This window comes from Brachyhypopomus gauderio, unplaced genomic scaffold (genome assembly GCF_052324685.1).
Source record: "Brachyhypopomus gauderio isolate BG-103 unplaced genomic scaffold, BGAUD_0.2 sc213, whole genome shotgun sequence".
NCBI lineage: Eukaryota > Metazoa > Chordata > Actinopteri > Gymnotiformes > Hypopomidae > Brachyhypopomus > Brachyhypopomus gauderio.
The window spans coordinates 35,338-60,391 of record NW_027507034.1 but is presented as its reverse complement, the minus strand read 5'-3'; the positions used below and the strand labels follow the sequence as shown (position 1 = coordinate 60,391).

The 25,054-nt window shown below is 41.6% G+C and overlaps 1 protein-coding gene and 1 long non-coding RNA gene across 9 annotated transcripts; one reads left to right on the top strand and one right to left on the bottom strand.

Annotated features, from left to right (window-relative positions):
- Positions 1–5,222: 5,222 nt before the first annotated feature.
- On the top strand, positions 5,223–13,712 carry LOC143502795 (E3 ubiquitin-protein ligase TRIM39-like). Its single transcript, XM_076995508.1, has 6 exons — positions 5,223–5,648; positions 6,231–6,326; positions 6,435–6,665; positions 6,885–6,907; positions 7,233–7,351; positions 13,117–13,712. Exons 1-6 carry the CDS (start codon positions 5,244–5,246, stop codon positions 13,668–13,670), a joined length of 1,428 nt encoding a protein of 475 aa, XP_076851623.1. The 5' UTR covers positions 5,223–5,243; the 3' UTR covers positions 13,671–13,712.
- Positions 13,713–17,849: 4,137 nt separating this feature from the next.
- Positions 17,850–24,671, bottom strand: LOC143502799 (uncharacterized). Of its 8 annotated transcripts, XR_013127176.1 has the most exons (7): positions 24,552–24,671; positions 23,751–23,931; positions 22,608–22,684; positions 22,143–22,389; positions 21,014–22,017; positions 20,330–20,369; positions 17,866–18,831 (listed from the first exon to the last, which is right to left on the bottom strand). It is a non-coding gene; the product is annotated as an uncharacterized LOC143502799 (long non-coding RNA). The 8 variants fall into 8 exon arrangements; XR_013127177.1 differs by having other exon boundaries at positions 17,850–18,262; positions 18,602–22,017; XR_013127178.1 differs by having other exon boundaries at positions 17,850–18,262; positions 18,634–22,017.
- Positions 24,672–25,054: the final 383 nt, after the last annotated feature.

The window sequence follows — 25,054 nt, the reverse complement described above, 5'->3', positions numbered from 1 at the left end:
TATAATTGGTTACCTAACAGGTTAGCTTTTATTACAAGGAACCATAAATACAGTGAGTCTCTACATAACAAACACAGTAATATCAGCTAACTTACTAATCTACTGTAATGGTAGCTAGCTAAGTAATCCAACTAACACAGTACTAACATTACTACTAACCTTATTTTGTAGTTAGCTAGTTAAAACCCTCCCAGGTCTATTGATGCACTGGTGCGTCAAAGATGGATTTTAGACACGTCCATGTATTTTATTTCTATTAATTTTATTAAATACCTGTTTACTTTGCTGACCAACATGTTACTCTATGACAGAAAAGGCAAATGAGTTGATAAATTATGATAATACCCCTCTTATCGTCCTTGAGGTCAATTTGTCCCCACTGAATGTTTATCATTCAAAAAAATAGTAGTTGACTTTTTTCTTTTGCTTCATATTTCATGAAAATTGTCATGAAAATATTTTTTCAATGTGCTGAACACATATTGCACGCAGGTCGTCCTCAGGGGTCAATTTGACCCCAAGCTGTTTTAGCTGTTAAAACTTGTCTATCAGTGTGTGTGATCTAACATGACCACACCTGTAGGTGCACTTGATAGATCTGAGTTGATATATTTTGCTGATATACTTTGATAATTCCCACAGTAGAACTATTTCATGTTTGACTACTATCATGTTCACACTGTTTCGCAAATGGGTGGATTTTCATGTTGTTTTCATACTTTCATACATCATATCTCTATAGAGCTAAAGTTTACAGTGGGCATAAAAACCTATTCCATGTTTTCACTAGTATTTGACATGTTCTTATTATCCTTTTTCTGGCTCACAATTGCCCCCCCCCAAAAAAAAAACACACTCAAATAAACAAAAAAAAACATCTATTATTTTCTGTTGGTGGCGCTATAGTAAAGGCCCTATCCATCATCACCAAAACAAAACATTAATGTTGAGAAGTAAATTTGAGAAGATATATATAAAAAATTCAAGATTTAAGATTAAAATTTAAATTCTATTTTAAAGGTTTGACCTGATGGTGGCGCTAGAGGACAGGTCAACTCACGGATTTTCAAGGGGTTATTTATGTATTTAACAAATAAACAAAGCGCCTGTACCATAAAAGTGGTCAACAATGTTCTGTAAATCATTTTCTGGAGGTAAATATCCCTGGGGTCAGATTGACCCCAAGGACGAATCATGTTACTATATTCGAGTACAATAATACTTACATGTATGCTCCTGGTGGTGGGAATGCAGGCATCAGATGTGTAAGAGGGACAGAAATTGTATCCTGACAGTCACAATTGTTAAAAATCTAAAGTTCCCAAAGCAAAGCCTTGAGATTCTGTACGAAATGCTTGGGGTCATTTTTGACCCCACTTATGGAAAACTGGGGTAGTGATACAAAAACTGCAATTTCTTAAAATGTATAAAAACATAAAAAAAATTCAAATGACCTCAAGTCACAAACATGTTTTATGAGGAATACCTGGAATATTGAAGTGTAAAAACTTTTCATTTCAGAGATTTTGAAGAAAAACATCCCTTGGGGTCACTTTTGACCCCACCTATGCATCCTAGGGTTAAGGGTTAAACAGTTTTTGTCATTTATCTTCTGTAAATACCAATCTTTATTTTTTGCCAGGTGTTCTGCGGTTTTGTATATCTGTGTTGTGTTATAACCCTGAAAACTAATAAACATATGGGTACAAAAAAAGAAAACACATTTTCCAAGTGCCCAAAGCTCGCTCCACAACACTGTGTGTTCTCCGGTGTGCCATGTTGTAGTTCTCTTCAGCCTCTGTGTGGGGGTTCAAGACAGGAGTAAGTAAATAGGTGCAGAGTGGATAACCACTGTCACCCAGGACGTGTCCACCAGCAAACGCACCCTCAGTTGCCATCTGACACACTACTGAATTTGTCCAAATGAAAGAGTCACTTCAGGCCACTTGACACCATCACCACCATCACAACCACCAATAGTTAGGGCTCAAGAGGCTGGGGATGAGTGTGTGTGGGGATGAATGTGTGTGGGGATGAGTGTGTGTGGGAATGAGTGTGTGTGGGGATGAATGTGCCATCCACTACACCAACAATTCCAGGAATTGTTGCAATTGCATGAAAACATATTTTGGTTTCTTGCAATGCATCCCTTGTTTGTGGAAATATTATGTATGTTGGTGCATATTGCAGTAGAGCTTTAGTCACAGCACACACACATTTACACACAGCAGCTTTGCTTAGACTGTAGACATCACCAAGAGTGCTGCCATCCACCACTGGTATAAAAACAAAGTGCTGTCAGTAGCTGAATGGTGTGATTGAAGCAACATTTCTTCTGGTGCCTCTTGTTAACTCCTCCTGTATGAGACCAAGGAGAGCCATGATCTCCTCCCTAGGCAGGCGGTATCTGTCACACTGTACATCATCATGAAGATCAAGTTGACCCACCCTTAGACGCAGAACTGAGTTAAGATGAGCTGCCTGTTCATGTTGATTACGGCGTCTTCTTTAACGATGTCCTTAGTTGAGAACCAATATTCTTTGTACAGCTGCCATGTTCACCACATAACCACCATTATCAGTAATTAAGTTGTTGTAATTAATGAATGAATTTGATTGGTTAAGAGTTAACAAGCTTACAAGCCAATTTGTAACCATTGCTTGGGGAACAATATATTATTTGAATTCTACAAATGTTCCACTGGAAAAAATTGCATATTTTAATATATTAATAAATACTATGTTGTATTTTAACCAATTTCAATAGTTTGTTTCATGAAAACAATAATTTTAATTTAGTATGTATATTTATGTGCAGTATTGAACTAAGGATGTTGGCTCCTCCCACTTTTCTCCAGTACTAGAGGAGTTTGGCTCCTCTCATCTTCAATCTGTACTAGAGGAGTTTGGCTCATCCCACCTCCCACCAGAACTAGAGGAGTTTAGCCCCTCCCACTTTCCTCCAGCTCTGCAGGGCCTTTGCTCCTCCCACTTTCTCCAGCATTGAGGGGGCGTGGCTTATCTGACCCTCTCCTGCAGGTCTGGAGGCCCACTGCTCTCCTCATTTGTTCTGATACACTCTTTGTCTTCTCCTCCTTCTCTGCTTTCCTTTCTGCCTTCTTCTCTGCCTGTTTTTCCTCCCTCTTGGGTGGATGAGTGCGACACAAATAATGAGGGGTTCTCTAACTGGGTGTCCTAGTAGTATTATCTATGTATTGGCTTGCTCACTGGGGGCTAGGACTCAGCACTTGTAAAGCTGCTTTGTGACAACAACTGTTGTAAAAAGCGCTATATAAATAAAATTAGATTGATTGATTGATTGATTGATTGATTGATTGATTGATTGATTGGGTGTAACGATGTATGCATTGTGGAGTGAGGAGGTGGACACAAACGCTGAGGAGAGCGAGATTTAGTAGACGGAATTCCGAATTCAGAGTTGAACAGGCAGGCATGGGTCATAACGGGTGAGACGTCAAAACATGAAACGTTGCCAACATGGAGAGACATGACGGGAGACTAAAGACTAAGACAACGAACGCTAAACTTTAAACAAAACAAAACACAGGCTAAATGTGTAACATACTAAACAATCAGGATACTGAAAACGCAGGCTACTGAAAACGCAGTGTGACACTGTGCAGACGTTTCCATCTCTCTTTTTAGTGAGGGCTCCTTCACTTGACTGTTATTCTCCACTGCAAAGCTCTGCTATCATTGTTTGCAAATAGGGTAATATCATTTCAATGGTGTCTAAGGACCTCCTGGTGTTTTCAAATACTTCCTCTCTTCTCAGTACTGCACTGTCGAGCTGTAACAAACATGCACTAGTGTTATTGTTAAGATCTGGTGTTTCTGTTCCTGATCTACTGAGGATTGGCCCCTCTTGGGTTCTGTGCTATGCTGCTGACTGTTCAGACTGTGTCTGCCACTCTCTCACACACTCCTGCCTCAACACCTTCAATACACAATTAAAACATGTAACATCATCTATAAACACAGAGGACGAGAACCAAGGAACAGATATTTAATTAATGTCAGTTTACAAAAACTTTGACATGATAACTCTCAGTGATCTGATGACTTAGGCCTCTCTGAACTTAATCCACCAATCATAATAATAGAGTAGAGGGATCTGAACTTTATCCACCAATCATAATAATAGAGTAGAGGGATCTGAACTTAATCCACCAATCATAATAATAGAGTAGAGGGATCTGAACTTTATCCACCAATCATAATAATAGAGTAGAGGGATCTAAACTTAATCCACCAATCATAATAATAGAGTAGAGGGATCTGAACTTTATTCACCAATCATAATAATAGTGTAGAGGGATCTGAACTTTATCCACCAATCATAATAACAGAGTAGAGGGATCTGAACTTTATCCACCAATCATAATAATAGAGTAGAGGGATCTGAACTTTATCCACCAATCATAATAACAGAGTAGAGGGATCTGGTCATGTGACTAACATTATCTTCATGTTTGATCTATTTTTCCTCTCTGTTCCTCCAGCTGCAGGAGTCTCTCTGTCTCCTGTCTCACTCTCAGACATAATGTCCTCCTGTCTCCACTCTCTCTCTCTGTCTCTCTCTCTCTCTTCAGGTCTCTTTTTCATCTCCATCTCTCTCTGTATGGAGCTGTTCCTCCACTCTCTACTCTGTTGGTTTCTGCCCTTTTAACACAGTGTGATCAATCTGTGATGTTACTCCAGTGCTGGTCCAGTATCAGGAGTTTAGATTTTAATGACATGACAACATGTGTTTAATGTAATTTAATATTTTCATATTTAAAATATGCTGAAATGAGAACTCATTCATATTTTGACCTACTGAGTTTAGTCGTTCTTGTATGACCATTGAACACATCCTAACAGTGATCTGTTCTACAACTGCAGTTCTCTACACTCTGACAATACAGAGACAGCCGAGGGTCGCCTGATTCACTTAGTATAAATGAACTGTCACCAACTGTTGGAGAAATCATATATGTTTTTCAGCTTATTAACTTTTATACCAAAGCCCCTCCTCCCTGTACACATCTGCATGTTTGAGGAAGTAAATCTTGGAGTCACACACTAGTCTTCTGTGTTCAAACTCCCTCAGCTGGATAAAGGACTACAGTGACTGATTCTCTCCTGTGCTACTGTATTTATTACAGAAGATCTAAAAGTGAAAGTGAAGTTTGTACAGAAGGAGACATTACAGAGAAACAGCACAGCAGCTGTTGGAGGAAATGGATGCTACAAACCCTCTGTCAGAAGAAGAGTTTTCATGTCCTGTGTGCTGTGACATCTTCAGGGATCCTGTTATACTGTCATGTAGCCACAGTGTGTGTAAAACCTGTCTGCAGCAGTTCTGGGAAGCCAAGGGGTCTCAAGAATGTCCAGTTTGTAGGAGAAGATCTTCAAGAGATTATCCTCCCTGTAATCTTGTCCTAAAGAACTTGTGTGAGGCTTTTCTAGCGAGCAGGAGTCAGAGATCTTCAGCAGGGTCTGAGGTGCTCTGCAGTCTGCACAATGAGAAACTCAAAGTCTTCTGTCTGGAGGACCAGCAGCCTGTGTGTTTGGTGTGTCAGATTTCAAAGGCACATAAAACTCACAACTGCTGTCCAGTAGAGGAAGCTGTGTGTGACTTTAAGGTATGAAATGTACACTAATGTTTTAACTGTAATGTTTTCCAATGTTTACAATTATCTTGAAATATACTGCTCAAAAAAATAAAGGGAACACTAAAATAACACATCCTAGATCTCAATTAATAAAAATCTTTGAAATCATTTGAAAATCTCTCATTTTTACCTGTTGTCTGTTCCATTTGCACAAGAGCAGATGAAATTGATTCACAATCAGTGTTGCTTCCTATCTGAACACGAAGTGTGGATGACTTGGAGTTACATTGTGTTGTTTAAGTGTTCCCTTTATTTTTTTGAGCAGTGTATATGTTACAGAGTCTAGATTAAATTTGTCAGATGATGAGATTTCCGACAACTAAATCAGACCTTCATTCCCAGTGAAACTTAATATAAATAAAATATTGATATACAACCTGCTACAAAATATAAAACATGTCCTTTTGATAATAAAAGGATGAAAGGAATCATATTAAACATGCCATTCTGTCCAGTCGTTAAAATTTCTGTAATCTCCAGCACATCTACACAGATGTATATATACAGTCCTGAAAGACTCATACAGTCCTCTACTAAACCCGTATTTTACAGAACAAACTCAAGACCTCACTGGAGTCTCTACAGCAGCATTTGAAGGTCTTAGAGGAAAATAAACATGCCTGTGAGAAAACAGCAGCACACATTAAGGTGAAAGGTCACTGAGTTCTGAATGGTACTGTGATCACTGTCCACGTACACCATAATGAAACACACACATTTGGACAGTTAATATTTTCTCATCATCTCCCATTCCAGTATCAGGCCCAGCACACAGAGAGGCAGATAAAGGAGGAGTTTGAGAAGATCTACCAGTTTCTAAGAGATGAAGAAGCAGCAAGAATAGCTGCACTGAAGGAGGAAGAGGAGCAGAAGAGTCACATGATGAGGAGGAAGATTGAGGAGATGAGTGGAGAAATAGCATCTCTTTCAGATCAAATCAAAAACACAGAGAAGAAGATGGAAGCTGAGAACATCCTGTTCTTACTAGTAAGAATTACTCAGTCTGTATCGTTTTAGTGTGTGTGTGTGTGTGTGTGTGTGTGTGTGTGTGTGTGTGTAAGGGTCTTTAGAAACATTGATGTTATTATCATATAAGGAAGAAGCATTTTTGACCCTCATATAAACAAAATGACTAAAATTTGATTTCATTTTCTGTGAAAAAAATTAATCAAAAAAATGTATTTCATTCCTCTGTATCCTTTTCAGAATGTGTCGTCCACATTGAAACAGTAAGTGATTATTATTTCTGTTTGATATATTGTGTTACACATTGTGTTTGTGAAATTATTCTGATACATTCAGATCGTCAGTATGTGGTCTCTGTTATTTCAGAAACAAGAAATATGAAGATGGTATTTAAGAAAATAAAAATACATTGATACTGATGATGTGCAAAAAGTGGAAAGATACACTGATATGTTTAATGAAAGATAATAATACAGCTTTATACATTTCCAGTGAAAGATTTTTCACTTGTAAATACAAATTTTGAATAATTTCAATATGATATATATTAATATATTATAATGATAGTACAGCTTTATACATTTCCAGAGTTCATCACACCCCAAAGGAACATGAGAAGGTGTCAGGAGCTCTGATCAATGTAACAAAACATCTATCCAACCTGAAGTTCAGAGTCTGGGAGAGAATGCAGAAGATTCTCCAGTACTGTGAGTTTTGGATCTTGGATACTAGGGGTCTATAGGAAGTCCGGTACTCTGAGTCTGAGTTCCATGGATCTCCATCTCTGAGGGACCAAGCGTGTCAGCTGGGACTCTCCCTTGTCTCTGTGTCTCTCTCTGTCTGTCTCCCTGTCATAATCTTTGTGTCTGTGTCTTTTCTTTTCTGCGTCCCTGTCAGTCTTTGTTTCTGTGTTTGACTCTGTCTTTGTCCTTGTCTCCATCTTTGTGTCTGTCCCAGTGTTGTCCTTTGAGTTGTTGTCCCACCCCCTCAAGTTGTGACTGAAGCAACTTTCTTTACTCGTGTCTGCGTTATTCTGATACATAAAGGAAACTTCCCCAAAGCTCCGTGATGAACAAAACAAAACGGTTGTTTATTCCAGGCTATACATGTGATGAAATAAACTTAAAACAAAACTTTCAAACCATGGTTAGGTCCTTCCAAATATATGATGCAACACAAACCGTAACGCTAAACACGGTAATAAAACTGTGTTGCTACCAGCATTCTCAACTACTCACTTATCCCCCAAAACCAATGGCGCATTTCCACACGGGCCTGCTTGGCGCGGTACGGTTCGATACGGATCGATTCGCAACGGAACGGTACGGTCGCGTTGTGTTTCCATTACAATGGTGGACCACCACAATGTGGGTGGAGTCGCTGTTGGCGCGCGGGTTGTAGTGACGTCACATCATTTGTATGCGACCACAACACCGTACAACAATGGACGAGATGGCGATAGCGGAGGAGTCGCTCTCCTGTGACGCAACCTGTGACAACACTCCCTGGCCAATCAGTGTCATGCTCACTGTTGCCAACTCCTCAGTAAGGAAAGTCGCTATTGGTTGTCCTAAAAGTCGCTAGAATTCGCTAAATGACGTCATCACCTAATTTGCATAATACATGTTTTTTGAAGCTGTAAAATAATAACGTTGGGAGAGAAAAAAATGAGTAAAAACACCCTAAATATGTTAGAACTACAAATGAACAACATCTGTTGTCTTTGAAATAGGTCACTTCTCAAAATAACTACATGACTTTAATGCTTTGTATAAATAATTGTTTACGTAAATTACATAAATAATGTTTTTTTGCTGTGTTGTTAATTGTTAGTATATGAGTAGCAGTTAGCAGGAACTAGTTGGCATAGAAATCAACCTTACAATACAGGCAGTATGCCCGTGTATTATCTCCAATACATGGCTTTAGCCTGCCTTAAATTCAGGATTTGATTCCCACTCTTTCCTGTATTTTTGAGAATAGAGTTTAGAGTGAGACATGATGAGCAAGTTAGCTAGATGTTAAGCTTACACAGAGACGAACATACTGTGGAGAGTTAGCTAAATGTTTAAGCTAGATGTTTAGCTTTCACAGAGATGCACTGTGGACGAGACGAGTGACTGGCTATGTGGTGAATGAGGTGAAGAATGACTGAGACTGTGTGAGTTAAATGCAGTGATTTCTTTTCGTGTCTCACTGAAGACTAAAGCATTTATATTTACATCCCCCATCAGCGGCAGCTTTGGGCATGCGCAGTTCATGTGCAGTGTGGACGTGGAGCGGTGAGGGTCTGCTCTGAGTGTGAGACTGCACTGAGTGTTGTGGGCGGGGCTCACGGCAGCACCCGCCGGGGCTCACGGCCCAGAGGACAGCAACTAAAGAGCGTGTTTGTTCATAGTCTCCAAAAGTCTCCAATAACACCACAAAAAGTCGCTAGATTTGTGGCTAGTCGCTTTTTACTACAAAAAGTCGCTAGAAGGTCTGCAAAGTCGCTAAATATAGCGACAAAGTCGCTAAGTTGGAAACACTGGTCATGCTGTTCTTCCACGTCACAGAAGTTTTCCGCTTTGGAACGGTTAGAACCTCGAGCGAGTAGGTACGAAAAAAGTACCTGAAGGTATCGGCAAACTGGTACCTGGTACTAATGGAAACACTCACAAACCATTGCGAATCGAACCGTACCGCGCCAAGCAGGCCCGTGTGGAAATGCACCATAACATGAGCTTCCCGCCCTGTCGCCACTTAGCTCCTAAAGAGGCAGTGACCTAATTACTTCACTTGAACCAGTGGTTCCCAAAGTGGGGGGCGCGCCTCCTAGGTGCTATTGCAGGGGGGGCGCGGAGCTTGGAAGTTTTTTTTTTATTTTTTTAATTGTCAATATTCAAATAATGGTATACAAACATGAGAACAAACGACCAGGGGTGTTAATTAAACAAAAACATGCAAATAGGTACATATAGAAATTGTCCTTTGAGCCTTTTCATTTGTAGAGTCTGATATTGATTTCACATATAATTCCACATCTTTGATAAAGTGAGGAAAACATGGTGTTTTATTAGCAAATTTGCATTTATGAATATAAAATTTAGCAAAAAGAATAAGCAAATTTATTATAAAAAAAACATTTTGCATCCTTTCTGGGGAAACTATAGAAGCAAAATAAGACATTTTCCCAGCATAATTCCTTAAAATATGGTTATTAATAAATTTACTAAACTCCTTCCAAAACCTTTGTGTGAAGGAGCAAAGCCAAAAGAGATGTGTTACGGAGCTTGGAAGTAAAGCCTGGTTTCGCGAGTGACCGTAGCGCGTAACTCCGCCCAACTCACGCGACCCTGCACGAACGGTGGAGGCGTTTATACTTGCGCAAGCTTCACTGCAGTGTTCTCCGAAACGATAGGTGGCGATAGGTGGCAGTGGAGAATAAAAAACCCCTGCAAAACCGGTGAAAGAACATTTTTACCTGACGCTACACCAGGCATCAAAATAAATAAATATATACACACACTATATATATACATAGATCTATATAGATAGAAATATATATGAATTTGCGCAAATGGTGGAGGCGTTTATACTAGCTGCGTCACATTCTTTGTAGTTTTGTCCGAAACGATATGTGGTAGTATAAAGAAACACCCCTCAAAAACAGGGGAAGAAACATTTACCTGAAGAATTTTAATGTTGCTTGTGTTTCAGGTTTGAAAAGTGCTGGAATTTAGGCTAAAGTACTTGAAAATGCTTGAAATTGTAACTACTTCGTTTCACAACAAATATCTGTCTGACTGAACAGTTCTCTTGTATTACGTTAATCCAGGACGAAACATGAGAGAACGTGAAGACCAGTCCCCCCAGGATTTCGCGGGCCTTTTTTGTGATTGTTGCGGGCTAAAATGTTTGATGTTGCGGGTGTTTTTAAAAAAAATTGCGATGGAAGTTGCGGTGTGTTTTTGCTTTTTTGTGAGTACATTACAATAGGGAGTAAATGTTGTATGGTTTCCTCTATTTAGTAGTCCATTTTAATTATCTATTTACCTATTTATTCAGGGTTGCTAACTTTTCAAGATCGCTTGAAGTGAGATTTGAACCTTTTGGGGGGGGGGGGGGGTGGCGAACATTAATTGTTGACGGGGAGGGGGGCGGGGTTAGCGAACGTAAGTTGTTACCGGGCGGCCTGTAAAATGGACACAAATTAAGTATTATATCGACATCGATCGCCAGTGGTTGGCGCCAGAGCGAACTAGTAACTCATAGATATGGATCAGAGATAAATAAATTTTATCTCTGACTTTAAACTTAATCTCAGTTCAAAGTTTAAACTTATAAACTTTATCTCAGACCCTCGCTGCTTGCGTGCGCTGCAGTGACTTCGCGGGCTACCGTTGCATTGTGGGGAATGTAGTGTTTGTGGGTGCAAAACACCATCGGGCGGCTGTGGCCTGCGGGCCGGTTCTAATAGTAATTAAATATCATCCAGGGGGCCATAGATAATCAATTCGCGGGTCGGATCTGGACAGTTTATCCCCGTTTTCATGTAGTGTACCGGGATACTGCTTTTCCCGATCTTTTTGCCGTTATTTTCGTCGCTCATGCTACTTTCAGTCTGCTCCTCTTGAACGTATATACGGAGGTAAGGCGGGAGTTTGTCGACGTCACATCAAGACGACATCAGTGATTGGTCAAATTTGCGGGAAAGTTGCGGTGATTGGCTGAAGTTGCAACACCGCCCTAAATTCGCGGGGTTTGCTTGAAGTTGCGTTGAAGTTGCAAATCGCAACATCGCAACTTTCTGGAGGGTCTGGAAGACGTTAAGATTGGGCGTTTTGAGAATAAACCACCATTAAATAATGTGATTAAAAAGCGAATTATTTCGAATCATTTCGAGTATATGCAGGGCCGGCGCCAGAACATATAGAGTGAGGGGGCGTCAGAAAATTTCGGGGGTGCGAACGTAAGTTCTTGATCGGGGGATGGCGTGTAACGATTGTCGAGCGGCCGAGGGGGCACCATGTAGCGATTGTTGTAAAATAAATGGGTCTTATTTTTTACATTGAGGGGGCGGGACACCTCGCCTGAGGGGGCGACGCCCCCATTCGCCCCCCCGTGGCACCGGCCCTGAGTATATGTATAAATATTTAACTTAATTAAGTTTAACATGCTGGGAAATATTGAAATGGACCTTGAAAGTGACGTGCAAGTGCTTGAATGCCACCTTGTATAGGTGTATGAACCCTGCAAATATGACTTTGTTCATTGCGCTGAGGCACGGCGCGCGCGAAGTTACAAAATTCGAGAGGTGCACGAGCAGACACACGTGTAAATAGTGCACAACCTCGCGAATCGACCGCACGTGCGGAGCCACCGCGATTACGTCATTTTTGCCGCGCGGACCCTCGCGACACGTCAAGTATAAACCCGGCTTAAAACATGTGCACGTGTCAATATGGGGGTGTGTGTGTAGGGGGGGGCGCAAAAATATTCTTATCTACTGAAGGGGGGCACGGCAGAAAAAGTTTGGGAAACACTGACTTAAACAAATGATGCCTGTAGACATTTATATTTACATAATCAGTACAAATATCACCTTTGGCATCTTAATACTATATTAAACAGCAATATATACACATATGCACCTCTTTAGGGAAATTGGCAGTCCCTGACAAATTCTCCCTGAGTGTGTGTCTGTGTCTCTCTGTTCAATAAAAAGTAATGTCTGAGTGTGTGTGCATGAATGTGTGTGTGCTTGTATGCCCAGTGGTGGATGGTGCTCTGTCACTAGGGTCTGTCCTCTCTCCCCTTCCTGCACCCCATTCAGTCCCCCAGGGGGCTGTGGATCCCGGTAGAGAGTACGCTGTGCGCAATTGGCTGCCGCTTCTCGCCGGTGTGTGTGTGATTGGTTGTCTGTGACTTGTACCTGTGGTAAAATTGTAAAGCGCCTTGGGTATTCTGAAAGGCGCTATATAACTCGAACATTCATTCATTCATAAAAAAGTAAATTAACTAAATACATTTACACACAATGCAAAGAAGGTCCTTATATTTTGTCTCCTACACCACTGGTGTTAGTCACTCTGGGAGTAGTGTCCTTTAGTGGGGGAACTGTAACGGTATCTACCCACTAATGAGGACACACACACACTTCAGTACACAGACACTCATAATACACACATGCAGTGTGACACTCAGTGTAACAGTAACACTGCACTAGTTAAGTGTCACGTGTGATACTCAAATAATGAATCCAAGATATGTAGAAATATATAAATGAATAAAACAGACACAATTTCAAGTGTCAAAACAACAAGCACACAAGTACTGCAGGGGTGTGTGGTGAACACACAACATCACCATCACTTCCCTCTTATCAACCTACTGCAGCATTTCACTCAGAGTAAAGGGCCTGCAGTCTGTAGATGTGACCTCACATAAACACATGAAGAACATGATGATTCATTCTGTTCTCTCTCCTCAGACCCTGTTACTCTGGACCCCAACACTGCACATCCACGGCTCCATCTGTCTGATGATCTCACTACTGTAGAACGCAGACCACAGAAATCACTGCTTCCTGATAATCCAGAGAGATTTGATGTGTGGGCGTGTGTCCTGGGCTCTGAGGGCTTTAACTCAGGGACACACTGCTGGGATGTTGATGTTGGAGACAGTGAATACTGGGAACTGGGTGTAATTAGAGAGTCTGAATGGAGAAAGGGAGGGAGGGTCTGGGAGTCAGTGTGGCGTCTGGGCTACAGTAAAATCACTGGTAAATACTGGACATACTGCCCAGGACAGAAAGATCACTACTTCACACCTACAGAGAAAGTGCAGAGGGTCAGAGTTCAGCTGGACTGGGACAGGGGGAAAGTGACATTCACTGATCTTCTAACCAGTTCACACCTGCGCACTATAACAGACACTTTTACTGTCACTGTTTTCCCATTATTCTGCAGTTACAGTTCCTCTCCTATGAGGATCTTACCAGCAAAGATATCAGTAACCAGCAAAGTTAATGTTGCCTTGAATTAATCTTTATATATAAGAATGAACGTGTAGAAGAATTAGTTTTGTTCACTGGAAAATGTTACAGTTGATTAATCAATGAGAAATTTGTAATAAAAAGTGACATCTCATTCCTAATCCATAGGGTTCTATATGACATTGGTCCACCCTTTGCATCTAGAACAGCTTCAGCTATTGTGGGAAGGCTGTCCACAAGGTTTAGGAGTGTGTTTATGGGGAATTTTGACCATTCTTTTAGAAGTGCATTTGTAAGGTCACATACTGATGTTGGACGAGAAGACCTGGCTCTCAGTCTCCGCTCTAATTCATCCCAAAGGTGTTCTATCGGGTTGAGGTCAGGACTCTGTGCAGGCCAGTCAAGTTCATCCACACCAGACTCTGCTCTCCATGTCTTTATGGACCTTGCTTTGTGCCCTGGTGCACAGTCATGTTGGAAGAGGAAGGGGCCAGCTCCAAACTGTTCCCACAAAGTTGAGAGCATGGAATTGTCCAAAATGTCTTGGTATGCTGAAGCATTCAGAGTTCCTTTCACTGGAACTAAGGGGCCAAGCCCAGCTCCTGAAAAACAACCCTACACCATAATCCCCCCTCCACCAAACTTTACACTTGACACAATGCAGACAAGTACCGTTCTCCTGGTAACCGCCAAACCCAGACTCGTCCATCAGATTGCCAGATGGAGAAGCGTGATTCGTCACTCCAGAGAACGCACCTCCACTGCTCTAGAGTCCAGTGGCGGCGTGCTTTACACCACTGCATCCAATTTTTTGCAAAGCACTTGGTGATGTATGGCTTGGATGCAGCTGCTTGACCATGGAAGCCCATTCCATGAAGCTCTCTGCACACTGTTCTTGAGCTAATCTGAAGGCCACATGAAGTTTGGATGTCTGTAGAGATTGACAGAAAGTTGGTGACCTCTTCACTTTATGCGCTTCAGCATCCGCTGACCCTGATCCATCCGTTTACATGACCTACCACTTCATGCCATTTATCTTATTATGGCATGATACACAAAAGAATAAACATATGGTTTCAAAAACATAAACATGTAAGCATATAAGCATATCTGTAAACATATCTGTCTAGTCCTACACCATTTATCTATCTATGTGTCTGTCTAGCTCCACTGATTATATTGTTCCACTAGAACTACCAAACCTCTGCCATTTGACAGTTATACCTTTAAGTCCCAAAGCACTGCCATATGACAGGTGTGAATAGCCCTTCTTGCCTCCAGAGTTATGTAAATGAGGCGTGTGTCAGGTGTGAGTGGTTGCTGCTTACACACCTTTCCTTACACACCTTGGCCGCCACATGAGACTGCAAGCTCTCTTGCAAGAAGTCTCCTCATCTACAGGACCATATGTTTGAGATTTGATTTGAGAAAGGTTGAAATAATGTGAAATTGACACAAACATAATATTTGAATTATAGTGGCATTTAAGTGGCATATTGATTAGTCAAAATGGCTCTGATTTTTTTAACCCTATATTAAGTCGTTTTTGTCTTTTGAAAAACTGCCAATAGCTAAAGATATTTTTACATAAATTTATACAAAAAACCCACAGCTACTTGAAATAGAATAATATTCTTGAGTAATTTTAACTTATCAATATGTTACTTTTTACAGTGTGTCTCTTCCAAAAACACAACAGCCATAACCAGCAAACAAAAATAGGAAATTTAGGAAATCTTACCAGAAGATAGTTCGGAGTCACTACTGTTTTTTTTTTTTTTTGGCTCACCTCCACCTCCCTATCTTTGGAGGACAACTTAATTTTTTTGTAAGGATCAAAAGAAAACAATTCTGTATAATACAGTTGTCACGGTGACAGCTCCGGACCCTTCCCTGTGGACGTGTCGTTATGTCGTCTGCGTGCAGTTATGTCCATGTTTGTAGTTCCGTGGGTGTGGGTTGTTTGTGAGCGTGTTTGTAGTCGCACCTGTGCCTTGTCTCGAGATCATGAGGGTATGTGTTAATCACCTATTTAATGTGCGTTCGCGTAATGTCTTGTGCTCGTCTTTGTCTAAAGTTTTGTGCAAAGTAAATATCTACTTTAAAATGTTTCGCTGCGCTCCTATTTAATGAATAAATACCATATAAGCGGATGTTTCCCTGCTTTTTCCATTAGCTCCGTCTTTGTGTTTTTTCTCGAGTTTCTCTAAACTTTATTTATTGTCTCTAGGCTTTTACGCACGCCCAGTGTGCATCTTATTTATATCCTAAGGATATTAGAATATATTTAATTGTAGTATGGAGTGCAGCGAGGAATATGCCATCTTCGTGTGTGTTTACATTCCACCCTGGGCGGACGCGCAGGCAGCGTGTGACGTCATCCACTACACTGTCGCAGCGCTACAAACACAGCACTACAGACACAGCACTACAGACACAGCACTACAAACACAGCACTACAGACACAGCACTACAGACACAGCACCCTGACACCTTCTATCTGATTGCTAGTGACTTTAATCACGTCACACTGGACTCACACCCTGCCTGCCTTTTTCCAGTTTGTGGACTGTCCCACCAGGAAAAACAGGACTATTGACACATACAGGGCCACCCCACTACCACCACAGGGGAAATCAGATCACAATCTGATGGTTTTCCTACAGCCTCAGTACAAACCACTGGTACTGAGACAGCCTTCTACCTCTCGCTCATTCAGAGTTTGGTCTCCTGAAGCAGAAGAAGCCCTCATGGACTGCTTCAAGACCACTGATTGGATCGTGCTGCTGCATCCACACTGTGAGGACATTGAGGGAGTGACACTGCGTTACGGACTACTTGAACTTCTGTATGGACGTAGCTGTTCCCACAAGGACTGTACGCTGCTTCCCTAATAATAAACCCTGGATCACCAGCAACATCAAGGACCTCCTCAATCAGAAGAAGAGGGTGTTCAAAGATGGAAACTTGGTGGAGCTGAAGCGTGTACTGGGGAAACTCAAGGTTCGTCTAAAAGAGGCCAAAGAGTCCTACAGGATAAAGGTGGAGAGAACGCTGCAGGACAACAACATGAAGGAGGTCTGGGGTGCGATGAAAACCATCACAGGGTGCAAGAACAATAGCAGCAGCTCAGTGGATGGGGGTGTGGACAGAGAAAACCAGTTTAACAACTTCTACAACAGGTTTGACTGTCCTGCTCACGGCGTGTGCTGTCCAACTGGGTTTGCTGCTTCAACATGTCTTCAACCTGAGTCTACGCTTAAGGAAGGTTCCTGACACGTGGAAGACAACTTGCCTCATTCCAGTTCCCAAGAAGGCACACCCGAAGGAGCTGAATGACTACAGGCCAGTTGCTCTGACATCCCACGTGATGAAGACCATGGAGCGACTGCTGCTGTGTCACCTCAGACCTCAGGTCCACCAGGCTGAGGACCCACTGCAGTTTGGCTACCGGGAGAAGGTGGGGGTGGAGGACGCCATCCTCCATCTCCTGCACAGAGCTCACTCTCACCTGGACAAGGGGAGCGGTGCTGTGAGGGTCATGTTCTTTGACTTCTCCAGCGCCTTTAACACCATCCAGCCCCTACTGCTGAGGGACAAGCTGATGGAGATGGAGGTGGACATGCACCTGGTCACCTGGATTACTGACTACCTTACAGGGAGACCACGACATGTCAGGATCAGGGACGGCTCCTCTGATACAGTGACCAGCAACACAGGAGCACCACAGGGGACCATCCTCTCTCCAGTCCTGTTCACAAAGTGTCATCATTATGAATGACTGTCATGTCTCATTTACGCATACTGATCATGTCCATTGATTATTTCCAGTTACTGATCTGTTCTGCTCCTCTCTGATTGGTTCTGTTCACACTGCTCCTGGTTTATTGAGGCTTTGGACTGGTTTCTTGATTCTTTACTTATCCCATTTGTACTGGTTTTGCCTGTTCTTGATATCTGCACTTGTTTTCGTATCAGTATAATGTCTTTGGATCTCCCATGTGTCACGGTCACAGCTCCGGACCCTTCCCTGTGGGCGTGTCGCTACGTTGTCTGCGTGTCGTTATGTCCATGTTTGTAGTTCCATGGGTATGGGTCGTTTGTGAGCGTGTTCGTAGTCGCACCGGTTTCATTTGCTTTTATTTAGAATTTGTTTAATCTGTACACAAATGAGACACTTTATATTATAAATGTAAATTATTAGAGTTATTGAAAAACATGGCAGTAAACACCATGATTATTATACATACACAATCTTTAGTTTGTTGTTTATAAAGACATTCTATAAAGAAATGCTTAGACTCATGTTTATCATCATTTTGAAAAATGTGAAACAATGCAGTATATTTTTTAAATGTGAAGTAGAAAAACAATGAAATACATGTTCAAGTTCAAACATGGTTATTAGCCATTATTGAAGGGTAAAGTATCTCCAAACCAGTCGAGAAGATGTAATGGAGAAGAAGGAACGTTTACTCAGGGAGCAAGATACTGGTCTCCTCACACTGGTCTCCTCACACACTGTACACTGGATTTCTAGGTCTGATTGTGAAATACTGACATGTTAAACCACCTGTGTTTTCCTCACAGATGCTCCTGCTTACACGTCCTCTCAAGATCACCAGTCACTTTAGACACTAAACTGAAGGAAGAGACACAGAGAAAGAACCAAAATCAAACATATTAAATGTTCTTCTCACAGACCCAAGACTCTGTCACAACCCAAATAATTTAGTCTCTATAACAAATGTATGAATACAGTCTTCACATCTGCCTTACACCATTTGTTTAATTTCAGGTCAAAGTCAAACCAGTTTGTGTGATATATTAGTGTGTGACGGTGAGGAAGCAGCAGAAGGCTGGAGCAGCAAAGGGTTTAATGTCCATTAAATATAAAACATTACGGCAAGAAAACATAAAACATTATAGCCAGCAAACATAAAACAGCTCCCAACAGGCACAAAATTAACTTGAGAAACACCTCCATGTACAGCATCTCTCTTATGTGCTCACACTGTCCGTCTTCAGGCCATGTCCAGGTGTGAGAGGAGATTATCAGAGAGTAATCGGACTCTGGGTGAGATTATCAGGGAGTAATCAGACTCTGGCTGAGATTACCAGGTAGTAATCAGACTCTGGATGGATTTCTTTTCCCCACACATCACAGCACTGAGCTGCTGCTCACTGATGGGCAGGTCCAAGAAGCGTGTTCTGGTGCGTTCACACACACACACACACACACACACACACACACACACACACACACACACTGAGCTCATGCCGAGTTCAAAAGCACACAGTCCAAACACATTTAACCAGCGAGTAACATTAATGGTCCAATGAAGGTAATTTAAAAACCAGGACATTTCCTCACTTAAAAAAACCCGGGACAACCGGGACAGGATGTGAAATACGGACATGTCCCGGGAAATACGGACGTTTGGTCACCCTATACATTTAGCAGCTAAATTATCATTACTGACCTGCGCGTTAGCCCCAACATGTTTTGCGTTGAGGTGGTAACGAAGGGTGGAAGTGCTCCTGTGATAAGCGAACTACTTCCTACATAAAGTGTAAATAACACTATTTGTGTTTGCACTTCCATCTGGAAGTTTCTTATATTTAAATTTCCCATCCACCAGCGTAGCCTCTTCAGTCATCTCCATCATGCTCATCTTATTGTGCGTCCATATAATCTGTATGTCTGGAACTCGTGCACTGAGAAACGTTCCACGGTGCAAAAGTGTATCATGCGTTAAATGCGTTAAAATGCGTTAATTTTTTTAGTGCGTTAATTTTCCTGTAATTAATTAATCGAAATTAACGCGTTAAAGTTCCACCACTAATTAATATATTAATGAAAAACAAGCACACAAGTACTGCAGGGGTGTGTGGTGAACACACAACATCACCAGGGTTGCCAACTTTTCAAGATCACTTGGAGTGAGATTTGAACCTGGAGGTGGTGGCGAATGTAAATTGTCCATGGGGGGAGGGGGGGTGAATTGAATACAAGTTGTTGACGGTGGGGGGTGGGGGTGGCGAACGTAAATTGTTACCGGGCGGGGTGTAAAATGGACACAAATTAAGTATTATATCGCGATCGATCGCCAGTGGTTGGCGCCAGAGCGAACTAGTAACTCATTGAATCATAGATGTGGATCAGAGGTAAATAAACTAGATTTTTTTTTCGGCGTGAGAACTCGGAAGTGTGGCGTGTGAGCGTGTGAAGACGGTCAAATGCGTGTGTCTCACGCTCAATGCATGAGAGTTGGCAACCCTGGAACACCATCACTTCCTTCTTATCAACCTACTGCAGAATTTCACTCAGAGTAAAGGGCCTGCAGTCTGTAGATGTGACCTCATCACATAAACACATGAAGAACATGATGATTCATTCTGTTCTCTCTCCTCAGACCCTGTTACTCTGGACCCCAACACTGCACATCCAAACCTCCACCTGTCTGATGATCTCACTACTGTAGAATACAGACCACAGAACTCACTGCTTCCTGATAATCCAGAGAGATTTGATAAGTATGCGTGTGTCCTGGGCTCTGAGGGCTTTAACTCAGGGACACACTGCTGGGATGTTGATGTTGGAGACAGTGAACACTGGGCACTGGGTGTAATTAGCGAGTCTGAATGGAGAAAGGGACAGAGGGTCCGGGGTTCAGTGTGGGGTCTGGTGAACCTAATGGGCACTTACTGGACACAGTGCACAGGACAGACACCTCACTTCCTCACACCTACAGAGAAAGTGCAGAGGGTCAGAGTTCAGCTGGACTGGGACAGGGGGAAAGTAACATTCACTGATCTTCTAACCAGTTCACACCTGTACACTATAACACACACTTTTACTGACACTGTTTTCCCATTATTCTATAATTACAGTTCCTCTCCTATGAGGATCTTACCAGTAAATATATCAGTAACTGTGGAACAGCAAAGTTAATGTTGCCTTGAATTAATCTGCATACATGTAATAATGAACATTATATTTATAAATATATATTTTGACTATCTTAGAAAATTCAATACGTTTTTCCTCAAAATATTAGAATCATGACCTTGATTATTGACTATTAACTTAGAAAATATTATTTTTAAATTTCTTTGTCATTAAATTTTTATAATCTGAATCATCAGAAAGTTTGAGTCCACTGAATGTGAATGTATTACATGTGAGAAATATGAATCTGATGTCCTGACTGGAATCTCTTACCATAATGATACCATAATAAATAATGTTCACCAGACCAAGTGTATAAGAGTGATGATCATTCTGCTGTATTGTCCCTGATTAAGTGTTTGATCTGTAAGTGATTTCCTGATCTCCTCCTCTGCTGTATTGATCCTGATTAAGTGTTTGATCTGTAAGTGTTTTCCTGACCTCCTCCTCTGCTGTATTGTCCCTGTGTCACGGTACGGCGGGCCCCCTACTGGTCGCCTCCATCCACAGCGGCAGTTGTGATTCTTACTAGTAAGAACGGGATGTTCTCAGCTTCCATCTCCTTCTCTGTGTTTCTGATTTGATCTGAAAGAGATGCTATTTCTCCACTCATCTCCTCAATCTTCCTCCTCATCATGTGACTCTTCTGCTCCTCTTCCTCCTTCAGTGCAGCTCCTTCTGTGCAGCTTACTCATCAGGGAAATGTAACTGGGTGACAGAAGCAGCAGACAACGAGGATGGTGTCGTGGGATTGCACCGCACCGACCTGCAGGACCTGTGGACTTGTAAGGAGTGGGAGGGAATTAGAGACAGGTGTGTGTGATAATCAGTAGGCGGGGGATTGTGAGAGAGGCAGAGCCGTAGAAAGAGAGAGTTGCGACACTCTGTGATCTCGCCGCTTAGAGGTCACGTGGTTCATGGAGCCCCGTACAGTTCCAATCAAACACGAGCACTGAATGGTTTTAAGCGGGAAAGACATCAGCGGATACTGTATTTCTGGTAAATATTACAACATAATATGCATTAATTATCATTTTCCACATACTAACAACTTGATGATAAAAATATTTATTGATATAATTTTTTATAGTATCTTTGAACAAAACTAGAGTTACAAATAGCCTGTTGAAGCAGCCTGCACTATTAAAGGTTCAGGCATAGATTTATTTAGTCCACAAAACAACACTAAAAACACATTTAACATAGATTTATTCTGTAGTCTACACTACAACACTAAAATAACATCATTAAATACATAAATTAATTCATTAGCCACATTACAACACTAAAATAACATCATTAAATACATAAATTAATTAAACATTTTCGTTTCCCATCAAACTTCTACAGATTGATTTCTTATTGAACATGGTTGGCTGTGCAGCATTTGGATGTACCAATGGGTCCGAGAAAGGGATCCGGATGTATGGGTTTCCAAAAGATACCTACAGAAGAAAAAAGTGGTTGGCCCAAATCAGTAGAAGCAGAAAACTATGTGCAGTAAGTTCTGTTCATACACCATATGTGCAGATCATGATTTATTGTTTCATTTTTGTGTTGCATTACGTACCTGACTTCAAATAAAGATATGATATGTGGTCTGAGATTCTGTGAGGAATTTAAACTCATTCTGCAGGCACACTTTGAGGGAGAACAATTCACGACAACCAAAACAGGCCAAGTGAAATTGAAAGCTGATGCTGTTCCAACCATATTTATCCATCGTCCTGAGCCTAAGAAAAGGAAGGCCCCTGCTCTGAGAACCCCAAAATCTCCTGTCATTTCTCTTGCAGTGACGAGTGACCACACATATTGTCCTAAAATAAAATTTGGTATGAATGATTTTAAATAATAATTCATATGATTATAATAAAGTTAATTTGTATTTCAATAGCTAACCCCGTTTTTTAAACCTAACAATGCCATGCAATAATTTCAGATATTACTGAAGGAAATGAGGAAAGACAGAGAAGGGAAAGTGAGGGAAGTGAAATAAGGGAAGGTGGAGGCTGTGAGGAGACTGAGAGAGGTATACCAGAAAGCAGTGAGCCAAGTACGAGTGTGCAGCATCCAAGTGAGCCAGGGGCAAGTGAGAAAGACCTGAGGGAGAACCTAAATACACAAATAAAATGTTTAGAAGCAGCCCTTAAACGACAAAAAAGAATAAATGCAGTCCTACGGAGAAAAAATTTAGTTAGGGAAAAGAAATGTGGAGCAGTTTTTTCTAAAACTCAGATGAATGCAATTGGAATGAAGAGCAAGAGGGGCATCAGATGAGGAAATGACATCATTAAAAAGGCCATAAAACTCCATTTTGCTACAGGCTCAACAGGCTACAAGCTCCTGCAGGACATGAAGATTCCTCTCCCTGACATTAGTACCCTGCAAAGAAGACTACAGTTTATAAAGATGGAACCAGGAATATTGGGGGAAGTGTTTGACATGCTTAAGCTGAAGGTAGATAGCCTAAATGAGATGGAGAAGGAATGTGTGCTGACTCTTGATGAGATGTCAATCACACCAAGCGTGGAACTGCACCTGGGAACAGGAAAGCTTTATGGGGATGTGACTTTTACCTGGCCACACAGGAGAAGCAACGCATGCATGTGTTTTTATGTTGACAGGGAGCACAACACGCTGGAAACAAGTAGTGGCTTACCACTACAGTGGTAACTCCACTGATGGGGCAGTTTATAAACCACTCATTTTAGACATTATTCACAGAGCAGACTCCATAGGCCTACATGTTATTAATATCACCACTGACATGGGCAGCCCTAATCGGGCAATGTGGAAGGCTTTCGGAGTGGACCATAATAAAACATCTATTCCAGATCCAGCAAAACCAGACAGAAGGCTATACTTTATGCCAGATGTCCCACATCTAGTTAAGAACTTGAGAAGTGCCCTTGTCCGTGGACAGACGTTTACAATTCCTCCAGATATAGTGGAGAGGGAGAAGCTCTCTTCCTGTGAAGCTTTGATTGGCCCGTTGCAAGATTTGGTGGCTTTTCAAGAGGGGATGACACAAAAAATTGCTCCAAATGTGTCCCATAAAACCCTTCACCCCAGTCATTTTGACAAGATGAAGGTAGGCCCTGCATTAAATGTCTTTAGCAAAGCAACAAGTGCCGGGCTGAAATACATGGTGGAGCAAGAACAATGACCTGACTCTTACCTGACAACAGCATGGTTCCTGGAGCAGGTGAACCACTGGTTTGACATCATGTCTTCTCGCCACCCAGTAATGGCACTGAGCAGGCATAATAACCATCAATATCATAAATCAATCATGTTCCTTCAGCAAATGATCCAGTTGTTTCGTGGTCTGAAGATCGGTCGACAGGGTAGCTGGAAACCTGTGCAAACGATTATGGCAACATCCACAATATTGTCAATCCAAGAAGACATGCTGGCCCAGGGACACTTTTTTGTGTTGACAAGCAGGTTTACACAAGACTGTCTTGAAAACCTGTTTAGCTGCATAAGACAGAGGAATCCAGTCCCAACTCCTGTAGAGTTTCACCAGGCACTAAGATCAATATCAGTTGGACAGTTTCTTATTACACTAAAATCAGGAAGCTATCAGGAGGATGAAAGTAGCCTATTGGCAGACTTCCTGGATGCTAAAGAGGAATTTCCCAGTCCTGGCATCAGAGTGGATGACCTGTTGGAGCACAACCCTGTGACTACACCCTCACCTGACTACACAAAAATGGAGACCTGTGCTCTCTATCATCTGACAGGCTACATTGTGAATCAAGTAATCAAATATTCCAAAATTTGTAATGAATGTCAAATTGCAATTAAGCACAGTAACGAGAGCCCTGAAGAAGAGCACAGTATTTTACTAAAATTATTTACTAAAGGTATCTAAAATGCAGAAATAAACTAACAAGTGACCACTTAACTATAACAGTAATACTAATCACATTTATGGAGGATTATATAGGAAACGATGAATAATTCATTAACTTACCAAAAAAACAGCCGCAGAAATGCTTCAAATATACGCAGTTCAATGCTGGAACTATAGCATGTTTGGAACTATTGGTCTCCCCATGGCACGTTTACTTCCGCATTCCTGAATTACCATAGGAGTCCATGGGAGTATTTCTAGGCATCGCGACCGGCGCGAGGTTCCGAGTGCCGACAATGACGTAATCGCGGTGGCTCCGCCCCTGCGCGAGGTCCCCGTGTGCTGTCGCCCCCCCCCCCCCCCCGTCAACAACTTACACTCGCCACACCCTCAAGCGATCTTGAAAAGTTGGCAACCCTGGTATTATTTTTTCTTGTGAGTGGTATTAAAAAGGTCTTAAAAGTCACTGAATTTGAGATTTAAAAATGTGCAGATACCCTGATTGTGTTTGTTTCCTTTTTATCTTTAATTTCTCTTTTCCTTTTGTCTTCTTATTTTTGCTTCCTTTTAATGTTTCTTTTTTATTTATTCTGTAAAGCACTTTGAGTTGCATGTATGTATGA